Raw genomic sequence first — 19,755 nt, forward strand, 5'->3', positions numbered from 1 at the left:
GAGGTTTCAGAGTGTATCACTCAGCTGTCTTTGTGCAAAAAAAGCATAAAAGCCGAAGACTTTCACAGCAAAAAGCGCTTACTTATGGCAAACGACTCTAAAGATGAGAAAGGCAAAAAGGTTGCACATACAACTTAGCTAATAACTAAAAGCCACAATGGGAAAAACTTTTCACACTTTCTCTTTCCGCTGCCAAACCTGCTCTTACAAAACTTCTTACTCTTATTTTTAAGAGATAATATACTTTATGCCCTCACATCCAAGTCTAAAAACATACCTTTCTGGCACACAGCTTGTGCTGTACCACCTTGGTGCTGCTCTTACAGAGGCTGAACTTCTGAGTCACTGCACAGGTGGCTCTTATCCTTAGCTTTCCGTTTCATCATTGACAATTTGTTTTAGCAAGAACTTCAGGACATGATTTATAGTTAGTAAAAGGGCAATGAGCTTCTTTGTAAAGGAAAACATTTCAAATGCAGAACATGTTTGTACAAAGATGTGCCTTTCTACTTCTCTGAACATGACCCACAGAGCCCTGCAGCAGTTTTTGTTGAGATGTTGTACTGGGTTTGAGTGGGATAGAGTGCATTCTCTTCACAGTAGCTCATATGGTGCTATGCTTTGGATTTGTCATCAAAACAGTGTTGATAACACATTGATATTTTAGCTATGTATTTAGTTGTGGATGCCTCACCCTGGCAGTGCTCAGTGTCAGGCTGGATGGGGACTTGAGCAACCCGGTCTAGTGGAAGGTGTCCCTGGCCACGGCAGGGGTTGGAACTGGATGAGCTTTACGGTCCCTTCCAACCTAAAGCATTCCATGATTCTGTTGCTGAGCAGTGCTTACACAGCATTAAGCTTTTTCACACCATCTCACCAGCAAATGGGCTAGGGGTGCACAAGAAGCTGGGACAGCTCACCCCAACTGACCCAAGGGATAGTCCATACTTCATGCTCACCAGTAAAAGCTGGGGGAAGAACGAGGAAGTGGGGGTCATTCAGAATTTGGCATTTATGCATGATGAAGCCCTGCTTTCCTGGGAATGGCTGAAACTCTGCTGCCTTGCTTGAGATTCACGAGCACCTGAAACTAGTAATGCTACCAAAATACCATCTGGTGAAAAATAAGGGTGGACTTCTTTTCCAAACCAAAGCAAGATAAATTATTCTTATTACCTGCATGACTCTTTTTCCACCCACCCACCATGAGTATAAAACCCTTAAACTATACCTGATAATCAATGCTTCCATTAGGAAATCCATCTCATCCTGCTCAGAGCAGACTTCTGGCAGGGTCTGTTGAGAGGTAAAGACAGTGAGGACCATCCCACCAAAGAACTGAGAATACTTAGGTGACCACCAAAGGAAACGGAAAACAAAAAACAGTGAGCATGTAACATGTGAGTGCCATCAGGAACCTACCAGAAGGGGCTCATCTATTCAGCAGCCAGTTTTCGAACTGCATGTGACCCATTTGGTAGTTGGAATAGGAAACTAGTGACCTACTTGGAGATTTTTTTGTGTGCATTTAACTATATGCAGTGCTCTGGAGCTTCAGGTATACTTCAAGAAAGGCATTAAGTGAGGAAATAGAGATCTAACATACACTTTAAAATGACAGGTGTTAATTTATTCTCCTTTTTCTCTATGTCCACACTGCAGCGCATCCTTCCATGTCATTTGACTCACACAGCCACACGATTTCAATAATTGTGTCACACCCCATTCCTCTCCTGCCAGCAGATCTGGACAGCATCTGCCTCTGATAAACATCAACTGAGCGCACAGGCAGCTGTAGAAGCAGTGCCTACTGCTGCACCCACTGGTTTAACATCACGGGATGGTCTGGCCACAGCTGTGTGTAGTGTCTGCCTGCCAAATTGCACACAGAGAGGTGGGACGTTCACTGCTCAGTGGGGTGAAGCTGGCATGGAAACAGTGTGGAGTACAGAAGACAGTGTTACACATTTCTGTCTCAAATAAGTGATTGCTTCACACAGGACAGCGCAGCTGATCTATTAAATTGGTGGAATAGCCACAAACAATACGTGGAGTATGTTGCAAATATATGTTTTAATTTATTCCCTGTATACAGCTGCTTCTTCTGCACAGTCAGATCAGGACTGATAACGCTTCATCGAGCTCATCAAGCAATGTAAGCATGGCCACAGCTTGGGCTCCATGGATACTCTACTGGTTTCCAGCCAGCTAGAAGAGCTGCCTTTTGGTGATGTTTTACAGGGAACTAACTGTGTGAACAAGCAGGCAGACAGGGCCCTAACAAGTAGCCGTCATTGCTGAGACCTTCAAAACTGGTAACAGCCCCACTGGATTATCACAACTGAACAACATACTGATCCACTTCTGTTCCCCACTGTGCTGTGGTGCTTCTGCCAGTCTGGACAGTGAAACTGGGCTGGGCAGTTACGACTGCTTGCCAGTTTCTGTTGTGGAATTTCATTCACATCTGTTCAGTGGCACGGGAAGTTCATAACAAAATGTCATAATGCATGCTTTCACCTTGTTTGCTTGCTTGCTTGTTTTAAAAAGGGGTTTGAAAGATAGTACGAGTAATGGTAGAACTTCTTTTTATTAATGAAGGCCACCTTTTGGGCTGAACCTATAGAAGGTGATCTGGTTCTGAGTCACAGGCTTATAAAAGAACAAAAGCAGGGCTATAAGCATCCTTATCTTTAGGGCTGAGTAACTGACAAATCCTAAGGCAACAGCAGTAATTTCACAGAAAGCCAGCCTGTTATCTTTAGCTATTAAAGACATGCAAATGAGCATGATATCCCAATTTATATTCACAGCAGCGTATTTAACAGTGTGCATTAATAAAAGAGTACCTGAGTGTTTCCCATGTGGTAGACAAGCACAACTCTCAGTATAAAGAAAATATAACTGAGAAACAATACAAGTTTTTAAATACGGCAATGTCATGTGAAAAACTTAGGAGAAAGCACTCAAACCCACTGAAATGCAGAAGTAATAATGTATAAGCATTACTATAAATGTTTACTGTTTGCTGCCTTATAAACGCTTCACACTAATATTTGCCAGATCTTTCTTTTCTTTATATAAGATTCAGAAATCCTCTTCTAGCCCCCAGTGTCCCCAGAATGTCTGCCTGGTGCTATATTTTTCCCCCTAAGTTTCTTTTTTTCTTGGCTAACTCAGATCTGTAAATAATCCTGGCAGAAAAGCTCCTGTGGCAGATTCTCTGCTGGGGTGAACTGATGGGTCTGTGTTGATTTCAAGGATGCTATATTTATTTACATTGTTGGAGAATTCGTTATTTTAAATAACCATGTTAGGCTGTCTCCAGGTGCCTAATTCACACAACTTTCCATCTCAGGGTACTGATTCTATCTCTCCTGAGCAATGGGAATGGAGCTTACAGAACAGACTGCCCCTTTTAGATTCTTCTCCTAGTTAGACCATAACTTACAGCCATTAGGCATACAACAAAAAAGACATGCTTTACTTTCAACCGGCTGCTAGCGCCATATAGCTTAAAACTCAAAGTTTGTGACTCCTGGATGCAGCAATGTATGGAAATCTGCATCACATACCTGCATATGTCATTATGCATGCGATGAACGTGAATCTCCAGGTGGACCAGTAATAAGATAATATGGCTTTTATAGGCAATTATTGTTGTATAAGAAATTTGTGGGTACTGACCTTAATAGCCACTTGAAGTGGGCTGGGATCCCCTGCAATGCCTACCACAGTTCCCTCATAAACCTCACCAAATGCACCATGTCCTAGTGCCCTGAAAGGAAAAAAAAAAACCAAAACCAGAGAAAGAACAGATGTTACTGTGCTCTTACTGGGCATATATGGGCATATGCCCTTACTGGGTCCCTATACTCGGGACCCAGTGTTCCCGAGCTGCTCTCTTCATCCAGCCCCAAAACAGGAACAGAACCTGCTGTAACAGACTGAATCAACAACAGAGTTTTGTTTTCATCTCAAAGCTTCTGAAAATAACTTCTCAGTATTTTCTGCCACTGTCACTAAAACAGGGAGGTTGGATCCTTGATGGTTCTGAACACATAGAGCAGCCTGTTCAATCCCAGGGCCCTATCGCCAAGTACGGCGATAGCAAGGCAAGATGGAACTGGAGAACAACAGAGTGAGGCAGCTGCCAGCTGATGTCTTTAGGAGATGATGAAAGACAGTATAAAAGAATGACCAAGTTTTTCCTTCTAAAGTTCACATAACTCTGATCAATATCCTCTGGATGATACAGAGCATGTATTTCCTTGTGACAGGAAATGCTGAAAAAGAAATACTGCTATAGATTTGGAAGGGAATTATTGCCAGGTGGCAAATTTAATCCTAGACATCAAAAAAAGAGAGGTGAAATACCCTATGCTGTGTGTGGGAACATGGAGCAGGAGCCTCATAAATGTATACTTCTGCCTGAGGACTTTATGGAATCAAAATATCTTAGAGAACATAGTAAGTTCTATTGTATTTTGGCTGGCTTGGACTAGGTGCTTTCCAGTTAGTCAGACAGCTGGCCCTTGTTTTCTTGTCCTGGATACTTGATGATGAGTAAAACAAGCATGTGAGTCCTACCTCTGCCTTTGCTTCAGGCTGCCTTTCCTCTCCTCTGCCAGAGAGCAACCCAGCAGCAAGCCTTACCGAAGCAGAGAGATGTTCTTCCGTGGGATCTCCTTCAGCTCGCTCAGAGTGGCGGCCTTCCCTGCAAAGCAGTAGTTGGGGTTGTAATCTGTCATGATGGCTGATGTGCGGATTTTGCTCAGTTTATATTCTGGGCTCTGCAGTCGTGCTCTGGCTCCTTCCAGCTGCTGCTTCTTAAGGTGATAAACTGCAGGTGGGGAGGCAAATCAAAATGCACAAGATCAACACCTGGAGAGAAATTATAATTCTGGCCACACAGAACAGAAATCCACTCCATGTTATAAATGCTCAAGGAGCATCTTTAGCTTGCCAGTATCGTGTTCTTCTCCATGCTCTGTTGTGATTCAACAGTGGATGTGCAAACATTCTTATTTCTGCGGAGACCTCAACACCAGGGAGCAACTTAGGTTTCCTCTGCTTCTTTGTATATTGGCTGGGGAAAGGGGCATCTTGTTGGCATTAAGTCTCAAAAAACATATTATCTCCCAGAATGAATTCTATGTTTAATTACAGTCTGTGAGTTCAGCCTATATAGCAGTGGCTGCTAAAGAAGCACCTGCTAAAAGGGCTCTCCAAGCTCTTTTCTCTGTAGCAAATACGAGGACAGAGGAGTCCTTACCCTTTGGGACTATGCTTGTGCGTAACTGTGGGGTAGTGATGTTTTATGTCACCTCTTTCTTCCTGTGTCCCTCTGATCTTCCTGGGAGAGCACAACACTTTGGTTCCATGTATTAAAAGTAGTGGCATGTGGATGGGTCCTTTTGTCTACTTTAACCAGGAAAAGCCAAGTCAAATGGTGGTAAGAAGTAAATACTTCTTACCGATAGATAAGCTGCCACAAGTAAGGATCATTCCAAGCACCACAATCACAGCCACCACAGCTAGGAGAAGTGGGAGTGGCAGGTGACCTTCTGGGCTAGGACCCTGGGGCACTGTAAAAATCAAAATAGAGACGCATTAATCAGAAAGCAACCAGAGCTGCTGTCACATCCCTCTGAAGGTTGTTCCTACTTCAGAAAACACTACAGAGATCGTGACCAGACCACCTTATAAAAGTAACAGCAAATCTACCTATAGCCCTGGAAGATGAAAAATACCTAAATAATTTTAAAAGCATTGTGAAGACAGAAAACTGCCTGATAAAGCGCAGATTTCTTATCCATACTTCAGTTTTTTTTATAAATGGGTAACATCACTGATCACAAGTTGAAACTTTGTTGATGCTTTGGAGTTCCAAGAGACTGAGTGAGGAAGTAACAGTGCATACCAGGCATCAGCTGAACAGGCACAGTGGGAAACTGATGTGGAAGGAAGTAATTTGTGGCTTAAATAACTCAGCAGTAGGTGGTTTGTTATACCAAAGAGGTATTTATGCTTAAATATCTGATACACTGTGCCAATTCAGGAAATTTACACTATGTCTCTTTATAGATATTTTACTTTCTACCTAATCCAAACCTGAATGTTGAAGATGGTGACAGAGAGACAGCTCAGCATGTAAGGAACTAACATCAGGAATTTTGAGTCATATAGACTCACAGAATCACAGAATGGTTTGGGTTGGAAAGGACCTTGAGATCATCTAGTTCCAACCACCCTGCCATGGGCAGGGACACCTCGCACTAAACTATGCCACCCAAGGCTCTGTCCAACCTGGCCTCGAACACTGCCAGGGATGGAGCATTTACCACTTCTTTAGGCGACCTGTGCCAGTGCATCACCACCATTACAGTAAAAAACTTCCTTATATCCAACCTGAACTTCCCCTATTTAAGTTTGAACCCATCACCCCTTGTTCTATCGCTACAGTCCCAAATGAAGAGTCCCTCTTCAGCATTCTTGTAGGCCCCCTTCAGATACTTGAAGGCTGCTATGATGTCTCCATGAAGCTTCTCTTCTCCAGGCTGAACAGCCCCAACTTTCTCAGCCTGTCTTCATATGGGAAGTGTGCCAGTTCCTGATCATCTTCATGGCCCTCCTTTGGACTCAGAATCGTAGAATCATAGAATAGTTAGGGTTGGAAAGGACCTTAAGATCATCCAGTTCCAACCCCCCTGCCATGGACAGGGGCACCCCACACTAAACCATGTCACCCAAGGCTTCGTCCAACCTGGCCTTGAACACTGCCAGGGATGGAGCATTCACAGCCTCCCTTGGCAACCCATTCCAGTGCCTCACCACCCTAACAGGAAAGAATTTCCTCCTTATATCCAATCTAAACTTCCCTTGTTTAAGTTTTAACCCATTACTCCTTGTCCTGTCACTACAGTCCCTAATGAAGAGTCCCTCTCCAGCATCCCTATAGGCCCCCTTCAGGTACTGGAAGGCTGCTATGAGGTCTCCACGCAGCATTCTCTTCTCCAGGCTGAACAGCCCCAACTTTCTCAGCCTGTCATCATACGGGAGGTGCTCCAGTCCCCTGATCATCCTCATGGCCTCCTCTGGACTTGTTCCAACAGTTCCATGTCCTTTTTATGTTGAGGATACCAGAACTGCACACAATACTCCAGGTGAGGTCTCACGAGAACAGAGTAGAGGGGCAGCATCACCTCCTTCTACCTGCTGGTTACGTTCCTTTTGATGCAGCCCAGGATACGGTTGGCTTTCTGGGCTGCAAGCGCACACTGAAGCTGGCTCATGTTCATTTTCTCATCGACCAGCACCCCCAAGTCCTTCTCCACAGGGCCGCTCTGAATCTCTTCTCTGCCCAATCTGTAGCTGTGCCTGGGATTGCTCCGACCCAGGTGTAGGACCTTGCACTTGTCGTGGTTGCACTTCATAAGGTTGGCATCTGCCCACCTCACAAGCGTGTCAAGGTCCCTCTGGATGGCATCCCTTCCCTCCAGTGTATCAACCGAACCACACAGCTGGGTGCCATCGACAAACTTGTTCTAACAGTTCCAGGTCCTTCTTATGTTGAGGACACCAGAACAGCACACAGTACTCCAAGTGGGGTCTCATTTCGTGTAACACTGTTCACTGAAGCTACTAGCTGTAACCTGGGGAACTGACCATCAAAAAAAGCCAGAAGGAGAGGCAATACAAAGACTATAGATGCTATCTATCTATATAAGCTCTATATATCCATCTGTAAGTTTCACCCATCTTGAGGATAAAACTTCACATCTTACCAGTGCAGGTGACATTGTCATTGGCTAGCACAGCCCCCATTTCACATTGGCAGACTGGTAGGTTGGTGTCAGGATCCCGCTTACAGTTGTCCGAGTGGCAGTGGCTGCAGTTAAGATAGATCTGAACCTCCACCTCACCGTGACTCTCCATGGCTGAACAATGAATCAGACACAACAGATGGGTTTAGTTCAGTTTTTCCCATCTTGTTCCAGTAAGGAAAAAGCCCCAACTAAAATCTAGCAGGTACCTACAACTTCTCTTATCTGTAGGAGAGCAAATAGTCCAACACAGTGTTGACACATTGACAAACCTGATGGGAGCCAGGAGGGAAGAAGGTATTGGGTGCCTCAAGCAAACAGTGAGGTCTTGAAGTGAATTGACCTAGAAAGGTCTGGGACTGTGGACATGCAGTTGAACCTGATAACTTGTGTTTCTCCTGGCTTAGAGATTGAGATGGAAAAGGTCCCAGAGCATTATAGAAGTGTTTAAAGAAATTGCCATAGCTAAAGCTCCAACTTGCAGAGTGAAACATGCCTGAATGAAATACATAAAAAACAAAGACTGGAGGAGAGGGAGCAGGAAAGAGGAAATAGAGAGGAAGAAGGGAAAAGGAAGAAGAAAGGAACTAAGAGGAATAGAAAGTATATCGTACCTGCCAGGGGATGCAAGAAGATTTCTCCAATGGGGTTCACAAAAGAGATGCCATCTTGCCCACCAGCTGTGATATCATCAGCATTGGAGGCATGTCCCCCTGGGGAAAGAAGAGTATGGCTAGCTGATCAGTGCTGTGTACTGAAAAAAATGTGATTCCTCTGAAGTGTTGCATTCATTCCTGGCTCTTATCCCCTGGGGTCACTCTGCAACTTTCAGTTATACTCATAGGTATAATGTCCTTACTTGTCCCGTGTCACTTGACCCAGCCAGTACTAAGGTTAGTAAAGTGACTTACTCCAACATCGGTTTCTCAGTTCAGCAAGGTAAAAATATATTTGCTTTAAACAAAAAAACCCCACATGGAACATTTTCCCTGGGCAAATTAGAAATGAAGGAAGAGATGGTTCAACCCACCTTCCAAATGCAAAATCATGTAGGAACACTTCTATAACCTTGATTTTCCTAATTAAAGACTGATGGCAGAAAGTAAGGCAGGTTTCATGCTGCTCAGTTTTAAGTATCTGTGAATCACGTTCTGCAGCAGTGCGCCTCTGCACTAAGAGCTCTACCACTTAACTGAAGGTGCTCTGAAGGGTACAAAATTAGCCATCATGACTATTCCTCCAGCAGACTTACCTTTGTAGCCTCCACCTCCTCCACCAGAAGTACAAGCTCCTCCTCCCCCACCAAAGCCACCAGAGGTGGCCCACTGGAGCTTGGCTAGTGCCTGGGGACAAGCTTGACCCCCTTCTCCACCTTCCAGAAGGGACTTCCCAGCCTGAGGAAGCAGACTCTCATCTTGCCAGCCACCACCTCCACCTTCAGTCAGAGAAATTAAACAAGAACAGGTTGAGGGAAGAACAAGCAAAGGAAAGTAGAAGAGATACTATAGAGGGACAGAGATCGGTCCTTATTGATTTCTTAACTGCCTGCATTCAGGTTAACTCTTAAGGTTCAGAGAATACACAGACAAGCTTCTTGTTGCCATGGACAATAATAATGTGGAAATCTAATGCACAGCCTGTGGTATGTGCTGCATAAAGAGCACCTCAGCACCAATTTCTAGTGGCGTTAGGGAAATAAGGAGCCCAACACTCCTCTCCAGGATAACTGGTTAGGGCTTGTAGCCATGCAAAATGTTGAGTTCCCTGAGGAAACACAAATATGCTGGATTTCCTCATCTCCCTCTAGTGGCACTTCTATAAGCACGAGATGGAGAACCACTGGAATTTTTTGTCTCCTAGGAATGAATTCTAGGCACAGCTGTTGCAAGATTATAAATAAGCTTCCATTTTTGGTATAATTTCTATGATATAATTCTTGTTGTTAGGGTTCCAGGGGAGTAACAGGGAAAAAAATCCATCTCTTCAAAGACAATTCTTACAGTGTGGAGGAGTGAGCTCCATCTCCCAAACATCATTTTTACTGAGTCATTTCATAGAAGAGAGTAGGAGGCCTGTGGAATAGCCTCTAATGGAGAGCTCATCACCTATCCTATGCATTCTCTTTTATCTGGTGACAGATAAAGAGAATACAAGACAAGAAAAGAGAATATAAACCAGCATCTGTTACAGATCACCAGCACTGTAAGAATTACGCTGGTAATATCCAGCATGTTTCCAAAAGATCAAAAAGAAGCCCCTTAATTCGCGCCTAATGGACAATGTGTGTATTCAGCCATTTGGTTCAGACCTCATGTGGTTTTAGTGTCTCACCTGCTGCCCCAGTCCTCCCACTGACTCCAGGTACTGCAGTGCTGTTCTCAAATTGCTCCAGGGGTACGTCATCCAGAGTGCTGTCCTGAGCCTTCAGGTAAGCTTTTCCTCCTCCTCCTGCTGCGATGAGCAAAGGTTCGAAAATCCCATCCTTCTGCTGGAAAACCCCCCATCAAACATCAGAAAAACTTCACATCCCTTGGATATGCAAACTCACATAAACTCATTAAAATGCATGAAAGCATCCCAAAGAAAAGTGGTCCAAGGCCAGGGCAATACTACTGATTGCTTCCTAAGTTCATTACAGAAGCGTTTTACATTGTGTCCTGGGTACAAAAGTAGCTGTTTAACTAAACTCCAATATTTTGGGATTTAGGTTTTTTTTAGGACTGCTGCCAATATGAAAGTGGGATCCTGGTGTGATTCCCAGATCTGAGCTGTCAAGAACCAAGGAACCAGTTCGGCTAGCTTAGTGACAGTGACAAGTATGATGGATATGAAAAGACATAAAGAATTTAAATTTAAAAGACAAAAAGACAGATGGGAGAATAGGGAGGGAAAGAGAGAAAGAGAGAGACTCCCTTTTCATCACCTTTTTTAAGAACTGAGTATCATGGGCAATGATTGACAGCGAAAGTTAATTGCTCTGCTGGACACTGCTCAGAAAGGATGCAAAGAGGAAACACTTACTCTAAAGATGTAGGTTGCTCCTCCTCCACCCCCACCTCCTCCAGCCCAGTCCCTCAGATCCCTTTTTTTCTTGTAATCTTCTTCAATGAGAGATGACTCGCCTAAGCAGATCTTCTGGGTTTCAGGATTGCCCTGAAAGGAGACAAGAGGCGCACTCATATATCAGCAAAACCCAGCTCTTGAGACTTGTCTGTATATCTCAGTATAGTAATATTGTATTATTTGTGATGTATATTGGGCATATATAAATCAGTATATATATTACCTATGGAAAGGGAACACCTATACAAGGACTAACAGCTGAGGGATAGATCTGTCTGTTACCTCTGATTTACGAACACATTACCCGTGCATGTGAAAATACAAATGCTCATAGAAAAAAACAAGGCAATACGCTAGTAACTCATTGATATTGCAAGTCGTATTTTGCATATTTAGAACTTCTTATACACAAGAACACTAAAATGTGAAAAATTACAGGTTACTTCTCAGAACTTTCTTACTGCTGTGTATTTCTCAAGGTCATAAATGCATAAAGCAGACAGAGATGACCTGCTCACAGTCAAGAGTGACCTACTGACACACCTCGGAAGGGAAATCTGAGGTCTCAGCTTCCTGTTCCTGCTAAATACTAAAGAACACTGAAAAAGCTGAAAAAGTAAAGATTGTTTGGCCATTTCATATTTTTCTTCTTTTTGTGACACTGACTCCCATGAGTTTCAATGACTTGGGAATCTGCCCAGTTTCATTCAGATGATGAACTCTGAATGATTTCAGAAATTGCTACATTACTCAGTACAGGTGAAATCTCTATTTGTATCGATCACATCATATATCTAGGCCAGAAGCATGGTGCCAGTGTTACCACCTGGGTCCTCTCATTCAGAGAAGAGGACAAAAGATGATGAGGTAAATAAGAACCAGAGAAAAGCAAGGGGTAAATCTAAGGACAGAGCATGAAAGTCTGGAGCTGCAGAACTTCTTCAGAGAAAGGAAAACAAACATTAGTTACCCAGCATTCATCACGATTCATAAGGATTTCCAAAGCTAAGGAAAATTGGGCTTTGGAAGTGGGAAAAATGAACAGAATTTTTTTCCAATAACATCTGAAAAAGGGAGCTAGTTAGTGCTGGGTTATACTTTGCAATTTGGAGAACAAGTCATGAAACACAAGGGGATAATGGACAACTTTGTAGATTATGACCTAACCCTAGAGAGGGCACTCAGAGGGAACTGCCGATATACAAATATGTGTTTTATTTAGATAAGTACAAGTCTTGTACTGTTGAAAGTGAAGAAAGGCTGGGTTTAGAATCTGTTCCAGCATCCGGGTAAGACATCATATGCTTTGGGCAGGGTAAATGGCAACTTTGAATGCCTACAAGAACAGCATGTGTACTCCAAACCTCAGAAGTCTACCTGTGGGGAAAAGGGCAAACAGCCTTGTTTCAGGGCGGGGTCTATAGATCACATTTCTGGAATGAAGCTGTACCAAAGGATTCATGCTGAAAAGAGGCAACTTTTGAGCTAAAGTGATATAGAGACTTTCAAATCATTGAGTCTAGCATTAGAAGACACACATATAATCATTCACATCACGAATGTGAATTTCCGTTTCTCATGAGTAGGGTTTTTGTCATTACAAATTCAGGGGCCAGAAGATTCCCACTAGTTTTGACAGGCTTTAGATTCAGCCCCTAGTCTCTAAGCTTACAGAGTATCCAACAGTGCAGCCACAACACTGCTGAATGCTTCCATACATAACAGTAAATTATCTGCAATCCTGGCAGACAGAAAGAAACCTAGGCTATGGAAAAATAAGAGAGGGAGCACACAACTCTCACCTACTTTAAGTTCCATGCTTAAAATAAGCAGAAGAAAGCTGATGAAGAACTTATTTCAAACACCAGGAGCTTAAAGCAAAGTTCCTGTGGGCTTCATATTTGTTTGCACATTTTGGGATTGTTTTTCTTTTCAGAGTTCTTTATATTTGTTTTGAGATTCTTTCTAACTTGGTTTATTGGTTCTTCCCAGTCTCCTGACTGGATTTCATTGCTGGATTCTAGGATTTCTATCTTTCATCACCAAACCCCAAGCCACCCACTGAATCTCATTGAATCGTAGCTGCGAACTGCCCGCATGTGCTTGTGCAGCCCTCACCCCAGGGCAGGCATCCTCCCCCTGCTGCCCCACTAAGATGTACAGCAGCTCATCTTTCTCCAGCTGGAAGGTGGCTGAGATGAAGACCCCATGGGACCTCTTATTGTGGTTTTTGGCTCCCTTCCCCCCAGCTGCTCCATAGGCAGAAATCCTGGAAGAAAAAGTAAGTAGTTAAAGAGACAAATCTCACACATCTCATCCCTAAAGCAATTCCATGTGCAAGCTCTACCCATTCTGCACTTCCAACCATTGCTTCAGAGCAGGCTCCCCTGCTGCAGCATCTCATGGCTATTCTTTGTCTGGCACCCATGCAACTAGGCTGCTCAAGAGGATGGACTAGCTCTACATCACTGCACTGGAGACAGAGACTTTGGGAGGAAATAGCATGAGCTGGTATAGCCAAATCTAGAAGACTAAGGTTTTGGGACTGAAACGATGGCAGCACTTCCACTTGACTGCATGCCCACAGTCACTTCTGTTTTCATCTCTTCTCAGTCACCACTCCACCCTCCATGCTCCACAGTAGCTCAGACACAGACCCTTAACAGCTAGCACTCCTATTTCTCTCTTACTTCACTGCCCCCTCCACCTACTCAGTACAGATGGTCCCACACTCATGCTTGCTGAAACTCCACAAACAGAAGGTACTTACATGTGGCTGCCTCGCTAGCACCCAGTGGTACTCACCTGTACCGGTTTGTGGCTGGCACTCTCCAGACCTGCACTCCCCGGAGCCTGCCCTCTTTCTCCACAGTCACTGACACGTTGCTGTTTTTATAAGCACTGTCACACTGAGCTTGAGTTGGCCCATGTGGACCACTGGCACCACATGTTGTGAACCACCAGAGGACAACAGATGTATCCCCTGTGACCAAAACAGAAAGAGTTGAGGCAGATGTAAACTTCCTTTTACTTCCCAGACATGTGCAATAATGCACAGAACTATATAACTAAAGGACAAATGTCATTGAAAAAAATTGTTGTTTCTGTTGATATCTTTCCTCAATGACACTTTGATGACAAAATTCATATTATTATTATTCTTCACAGAGAACATTAATGATTTTCTGTATAAAAAACAGAACAAGAGAAAGACCACATTGCAACAGTATGTGCTATCTACAGGGCTTTAAAACTCAGTACATCCACTTGATCATGTGCTTATTATTTTAATCACACAAAAAATGCTTAAGCTTGCATTTACAATGTTGAGGACTTGAAAGTTGCTAAATGCTAAAGTTAAATTTATCTGTTCAACTTTAGCGCAGCTCCCCTGTACTATAATCCACTAAGATACCACCCTTAATTATACGATAAAAGAGTACTTATATTATTCTAATCATAGCACAACTACTGCTCTGTATATAGTCACTGCTTACTTTTTCCTCCTCACTCTATTTCCTGCACACTATTCAATAAATCAGGGGCTGCAGATAAACCCTATCAATGCCGGGGTAACAGGATAGGACTTCTGAGAAGAGGTTTAGCCAAATTTTTCACAGACATCAAATTTCTCTTCTCAGCTCCAATAGAAAGTAAGGAGATATTATTCAACTTTCCAGATGAGAACTGAAGTATATACACATAAATAAGGGTTGAAAACATCTGTCATTACATCTAGTGTCTATCTATTAAACATGGTGAAAATCTGAAGTGACTTGTCCCAGGTTTGCACAAGAACCTTGCCAGCAGTACAACTGAAAGAGCCTTTTGCTACTTTCAGAAAGGGCCTTTCTCCTCCAAGCCAAAATTTTCCTGGCTCTCATTAAGCATTATTCTTTTGTATCTACAACAATGCAGCAGATAACCATCTCCTCCATTTAATAGCCCTTGTCCAAGACCCAAACATATCCATCTCATCCACTGAATTAAATGAGGCCTAAGAATGACACTTTCAATAATGCATCTAAAAACTGTATGATGCAGTGCATGCACAACAACCAGTAGGAATCAGAACTCTTTAAAAGCCGAATATTTAAAACAGCAGTAAAAATCACATACGTCTAAAATAAAAAGCCTATTCTTGTTTAAGCAAAAAGGCAAGCAAAACTGTCCCCAACAGACGTTAGCATGTGAACATGCAGATGGATCATTGGGGTAATGGCAGAAGCCTCTGCCCCTTGAACTAACAGGAAATGACAGCAGTACAGATTTGTCACATTTCAGGTGGACAGAGTCTTCAGGAGGTGGTGCAGTCACACACAAGTATTTGTTGGCAGCAAAGCAGTCTCATGCACCACCTCCCCTCTTTAGGTCCTCTTTTAGATAGCTCCACTATCAATAAATTAGTCCCTAGTATCCCCTGTTCAACTAGTTTTTCATCCAGTCTTTCTCCCCAGATCCTCACTTACTTCTCCTCCCTGGATCTTCCTCTTTACACCCCTTTTCTCTACTTATTAGATTCAGCTTCAATACTCACCAAGTCCCACTAAATCTATTTCCAGCTTTCTGTACTGGTCTACACCTTTCATTCGTGAGCTGGCTTTTGTGTACTCTCAATCTGAGTCATGCAGCTTCTTGCTTTTATTTTAGAGCATCTTTACTTAAAGATTCTGCTTTTCTTTAATGAGGTCCTGCTATTTAAGGACTCGTGAGTTGGGCTCCAGCAAACTGCTATCCTATAGCCAAACAGAGATTACCCAACATGGTCTCCACATCTTTGGAACGGATTATATTTAGTTGCTCTGTTGCTACAGGGCAGGAAGATCACACACAGAAGGGAACAGAGACACGTTTTGTAACCGAGACAGGTTTTCAGTACTGAATCATGTACCTGGGAGGGAGGGCTCCTCCAAGGGGTTCAGAAGATGCTCATCCAGGATACTAATCTCCCGTGGGTACTGGCGCTTCCCAACAAAATGATTTTGTTGTCTTCCTGTTTCTAGAACGAATGAGAGAGATGGGACAATGGTAGAACAGAGAAGTGTGAATTTTAAAGATCTTGTGAATGAACCAAGGACAGCAATTTTGTTAAAATAAGGAAATAATACCTGAGGCAGAAAAGCTCTTTTAAACAGTTGTAATTTTGTATTATTCTTTTGGGCCTATGTCTTAGGTTAGTCACTTGTATTTGTGCTCAAGGCAGTGGGTTTTCACATGAACACAAACTCTCCATGCTATCCCATGCAGGCTCACCTGCAGGATAAGCTCCTGGGTCAACAAATTGCACTGCCTGTGATTACAAGAGACATTAAGAAAAGCATAGTGTGGGAGGACAGATACCAGGTATTGATGCTCTGCTGTGTAAAGGCACAATTGTCTTTCTTTCTGAACGGCGTCATGGTAAGTAAGTCCCTCATAGAGGAGGGACTTCAAAGCAGTTGCTGATCCAAAGCATCTGAATGCATCAAGAACACCACACAACCAAAGCAGTAATAAATGAACCCTTGCCTTTTAATCTGCAAGCATCCTGTTTGAATAGTTAAATTACCCATTTTTACGCAGAACTTTGCTTGGAAAATAGCAATAAGAAAAAGGAGAGACTTCCTTCCATTTTATGAGCCCTCGGTTAATTTAATACTGAACATTTTTCACCAGTTGAAAAACATTACAAATATTTCAATTTGTTCCAGTTGTGAGAACTTAACAGCTGTTTGATGCTCTATTCAAAAGAGCCCCACTCAGTTCCAGCTGGACAATTATCTCTGCCACAAAGCCACTGCTCTAAATAGCAATAATTAACACCCTTGTTAGCTGTGTCACAAAGGCCAAATAACTAATTGAAGCATGGAGACCTTGCTGAGCTTTTACTCCCGAGAATATTCCCCCCAGGTCTGACTGAAAGCATATTGATGGATGGAAGTAAAAGGACTCTTTGTACTGACACACTCTGTTCATACTGAGATAGAGAACTTCAAATGGATGGAGTTGTCAGACCAGCGAAAAATGAAATTAACCCAAAGCAAATGAACTGGATCAGAGACAAGAAGGAAAACCAAATGAAAAAGACAATGCATGGCCAGAAAAGATCCTTGGTCTCCCAAGACCTGCAATGAATTAGGAATCCCAAAGGTCATAACAGTTTCAGATACTCATAGACATACAAGAAATCTGCTTATGTTTGCCGGAGTGAAGGAATGTAAATCACCCGCTGAAACAGAGAGTCAGTCTGTGGGTCTGCAAAGATTTTTTTGCAGCATCCCAACTGTGTATCCTAAGGCAATGCCTCGTTTCCAAACAAACAATCCTTCCTCCTTCTCCAAACAGTCTCAAACCCTCACAAGCTGGAAGAAAGTTTCTCTCTCCCCCGTGCTCAGCAGCAGACAAGCTGCAGGCTGAAAATCACGCTGTCCACAGGAGCTGTTAACCCTTGGAAGGCTGATATTTTAGCCTTCAGACATGAATTTGTAGGGTGGAATTTTCTACAAACATGATGTAGCCCTGGGATCGAGGGGCTGGTGCTCCAGTTTATTTTAGCTTCCACTTGCTCCTCTGACAGCCAACATTTTTACTGTAAGTGAATGAAAGGCAACAAGACTTAATTCATATTAAGTACCTATACTAGAAAAATATGAAGAGCACAGGACTCCTTTCTCCAGGATTTAGCTAATGCTGCTGATTTCTACACTGCAAAGGGACAGAGGGAATTGTAAAGGAGAAATGCAGGGCATCTTCTGCAGGCAAAGAGCTAAAGTAACCCACTCCTACTTCTTTGGGAATGTAATGAAAAAAGATATAGTGGTCCTGTGGCTGGGATGAATTAGAGAAAGGTGCCCCACAGATCCTCAAAGTGTTCAGTCTTCTCAGAGATCCCAACTTACTGATGCAGACTGAAGTATTCCTGGAAGCCTCTCCAGCCTGTCCTAAAGCATCAAAGAGAATGAGGGAGCTGCATCAGCTTCCTCTTCCCCATCCCTTTGGCTGATCTATTGCATTTGTAGTCAACACTTTCTTAATCATAGAAATCATAGAATAGTTAGGGTTGGAAAGGACCTCAAGATCATCTAGTTCCAACCTCCCCACCATGGTCAGGGACACCTCACACTAAACCATCCCACCCAAGGCTTCATCCAACCTGGCCTTGAACACTGCCAGGGATGGAGCACCCACAACCTCCCTGGGCAACCCATTCCAGTGTCTCACCACCCTAACAGGAAAGAGCTTCCTTCTTATATCCAATCTAAACTTCCCCTGTTTAAGTTTCAACCCATTACCCCTTAAATCAGCAAAACGTGGCAGTGATGAAGCTTGAACCACCCCTCACCATTCACCTCAAGCAATGATACTGGCAGGTCAACAGAACCAGACTTTGCTGGGTCAGGGACTCCAAAGTCAAGAACTAGAGATGTGCTGCACAAAAGCTCTCTATGCACAGTCTTGCCATTTATAAACCAGTCTTCTGGGAAACTGTGCGAAACAATGCACAGAACAAAAATGTAATCCCTAGGCCAGGGTGGTAGAGTGCACTTTGATAGATCACAGACCTGGGATCATAATGGGAACAAGATAAGGCTCAGAGCACCAAAAAGTAATAGTCAGAGACCATATAAGCACTGAGGAGGACAACAGCCAGCACTCTGTTTGCCATTCCAGCCCATGTTTTCATATTTAAACACTCCTAATTCAGACCTCTGCATGAAAGCATTAGTTAACTGAAATGATGAAATATCTTTATGCCTGTCCCCTGAAAGTTCTCGCAACAAACCAGACCCATGTCGCCACCCATGTCTGTGACACTGTCTTATACAAGGTGATTTGTACAAACCAGAAGGTGGCTGCATCTCACCTTTTTCACAGGGAAAACATCTGCCAGTGCCCAGGAACAGTCGTCCAAAGAATGCTTTGGATTTTGTCCTTATTGATCTCCCTTGAGCTGTCCTCATTACCCATTTGTTCTGCTCCTAAATTTTACTGAATCTTTCCTCTTGATTTTGAGTTATATGGAAAACCTCACTTTCTCTCCCACCTTGCACACAGACAAGCAGTGCTTTCAGAGCCCGCACTGGGATTCGTAAAGCAATTGAACTACAAGATTGAAATAGATGGAGAAAATAATATTTACATCCTAGCAAGCAGCAAATTCTTCCTTCCTGCCATACATCCTTCCTGCTGCCCTCATGCAAAGAATTCACTGCCTTGGATCTTAATTGGCTCCATCTCTGACATCTGAAACCTCTCCTTGCCAGGGAGAAATAATTTCATTACTGAGCACACAGCAGAGCTGCTGGGCTTCTCTGCAACCTAACTGAATTAAAGTCATGGGAAGACAAATGCAAGGGGGTTGCTTTCAGAGGCGAGAAAACGTCAATTTGCAAAGAGGATTCAAGGAACAGGGGCAAGTGCAAGGCTTCCGAGAAACGTATTTCCTTCGTGATGTCTTCTGCATGAGTCACACATCTCTGGGTCACTCCTTCAGATGGGGTGCGTGCCAGCTGCTCCTGGACATCACTGCGATTTACACTAATTGAAAATGAGGAGATACTTGGGCACTCTAATGGACAAGCTCTGGTAACATCGGTGCAGTGGCATTTACTCCCCATCTATTTGCCAAAGGATACATCCCTACACCAGAGCCAGCAAAATGTCCCTGGCTGAACTGGAGGCTGTATTTGCTCTCATGGGGGGTAGTAAACTCCCGCAGCTGGGTGGCAAAAGAGCATCTGGAATCTTTCCCTTCAGTTTCCTCAAAAGATTTCAAAACAGAAGGTTAGCTTGGGGACCAGGGAGTGACAAATGACATTGCCATCAAGGAACATCTCTTGCTTTTAATTTCAAATGAAAATGTGCATGCTCAGCATTTTATAGAAGG

At 43.3% G+C, this 19,755-nt stretch overlaps 1 protein-coding gene across 1 annotated transcript in view; it reads right to left on the minus strand.

Moving 5' to 3' along the window:
- Window positions 1–19,755, minus strand: part of LTK (leukocyte receptor tyrosine kinase) — a 98,554-nt gene that overhangs the window by 12,816 nt on the left and 65,983 nt on the right. Inside the window, exons 11-22 of the mRNA XM_065684260.1 lie at window positions 15,781–15,888; window positions 13,695–13,872; window positions 13,008–13,158; window positions 10,848–10,979; window positions 10,158–10,314; window positions 9,079–9,261; window positions 8,441–8,539; window positions 7,788–7,940; window positions 5,478–5,588; window positions 4,657–4,843; window positions 3,688–3,778; window positions 1,232–1,296 (exon numbers count right to left, since the gene is read on the minus strand). Coding sequence (XP_065540332.1) covers window positions 1,232–1,296; window positions 3,688–3,778; window positions 4,657–4,843; window positions 5,478–5,588; window positions 7,788–7,940; window positions 8,441–8,539; window positions 9,079–9,261; window positions 10,158–10,314; window positions 10,848–10,979; window positions 13,008–13,158; window positions 13,695–13,872; window positions 15,781–15,888 — 1,615 coding nt within the window. The remainder of the gene's footprint in view (window positions 1–1,231; window positions 1,297–3,687; window positions 3,779–4,656; window positions 4,844–5,477; window positions 5,589–7,787; window positions 7,941–8,440; window positions 8,540–9,078; window positions 9,262–10,157; window positions 10,315–10,847; window positions 10,980–13,007; window positions 13,159–13,694; window positions 13,873–15,780; window positions 15,889–19,755) is intronic.

This window comes from Lathamus discolor, chromosome 6, assembly GCF_037157495.1.
Source record: "Lathamus discolor isolate bLatDis1 chromosome 6, bLatDis1.hap1, whole genome shotgun sequence".
Classification (NCBI taxonomy): Eukaryota; Metazoa; Chordata; class Aves; order Psittaciformes; family Psittacidae; genus Lathamus; species Lathamus discolor.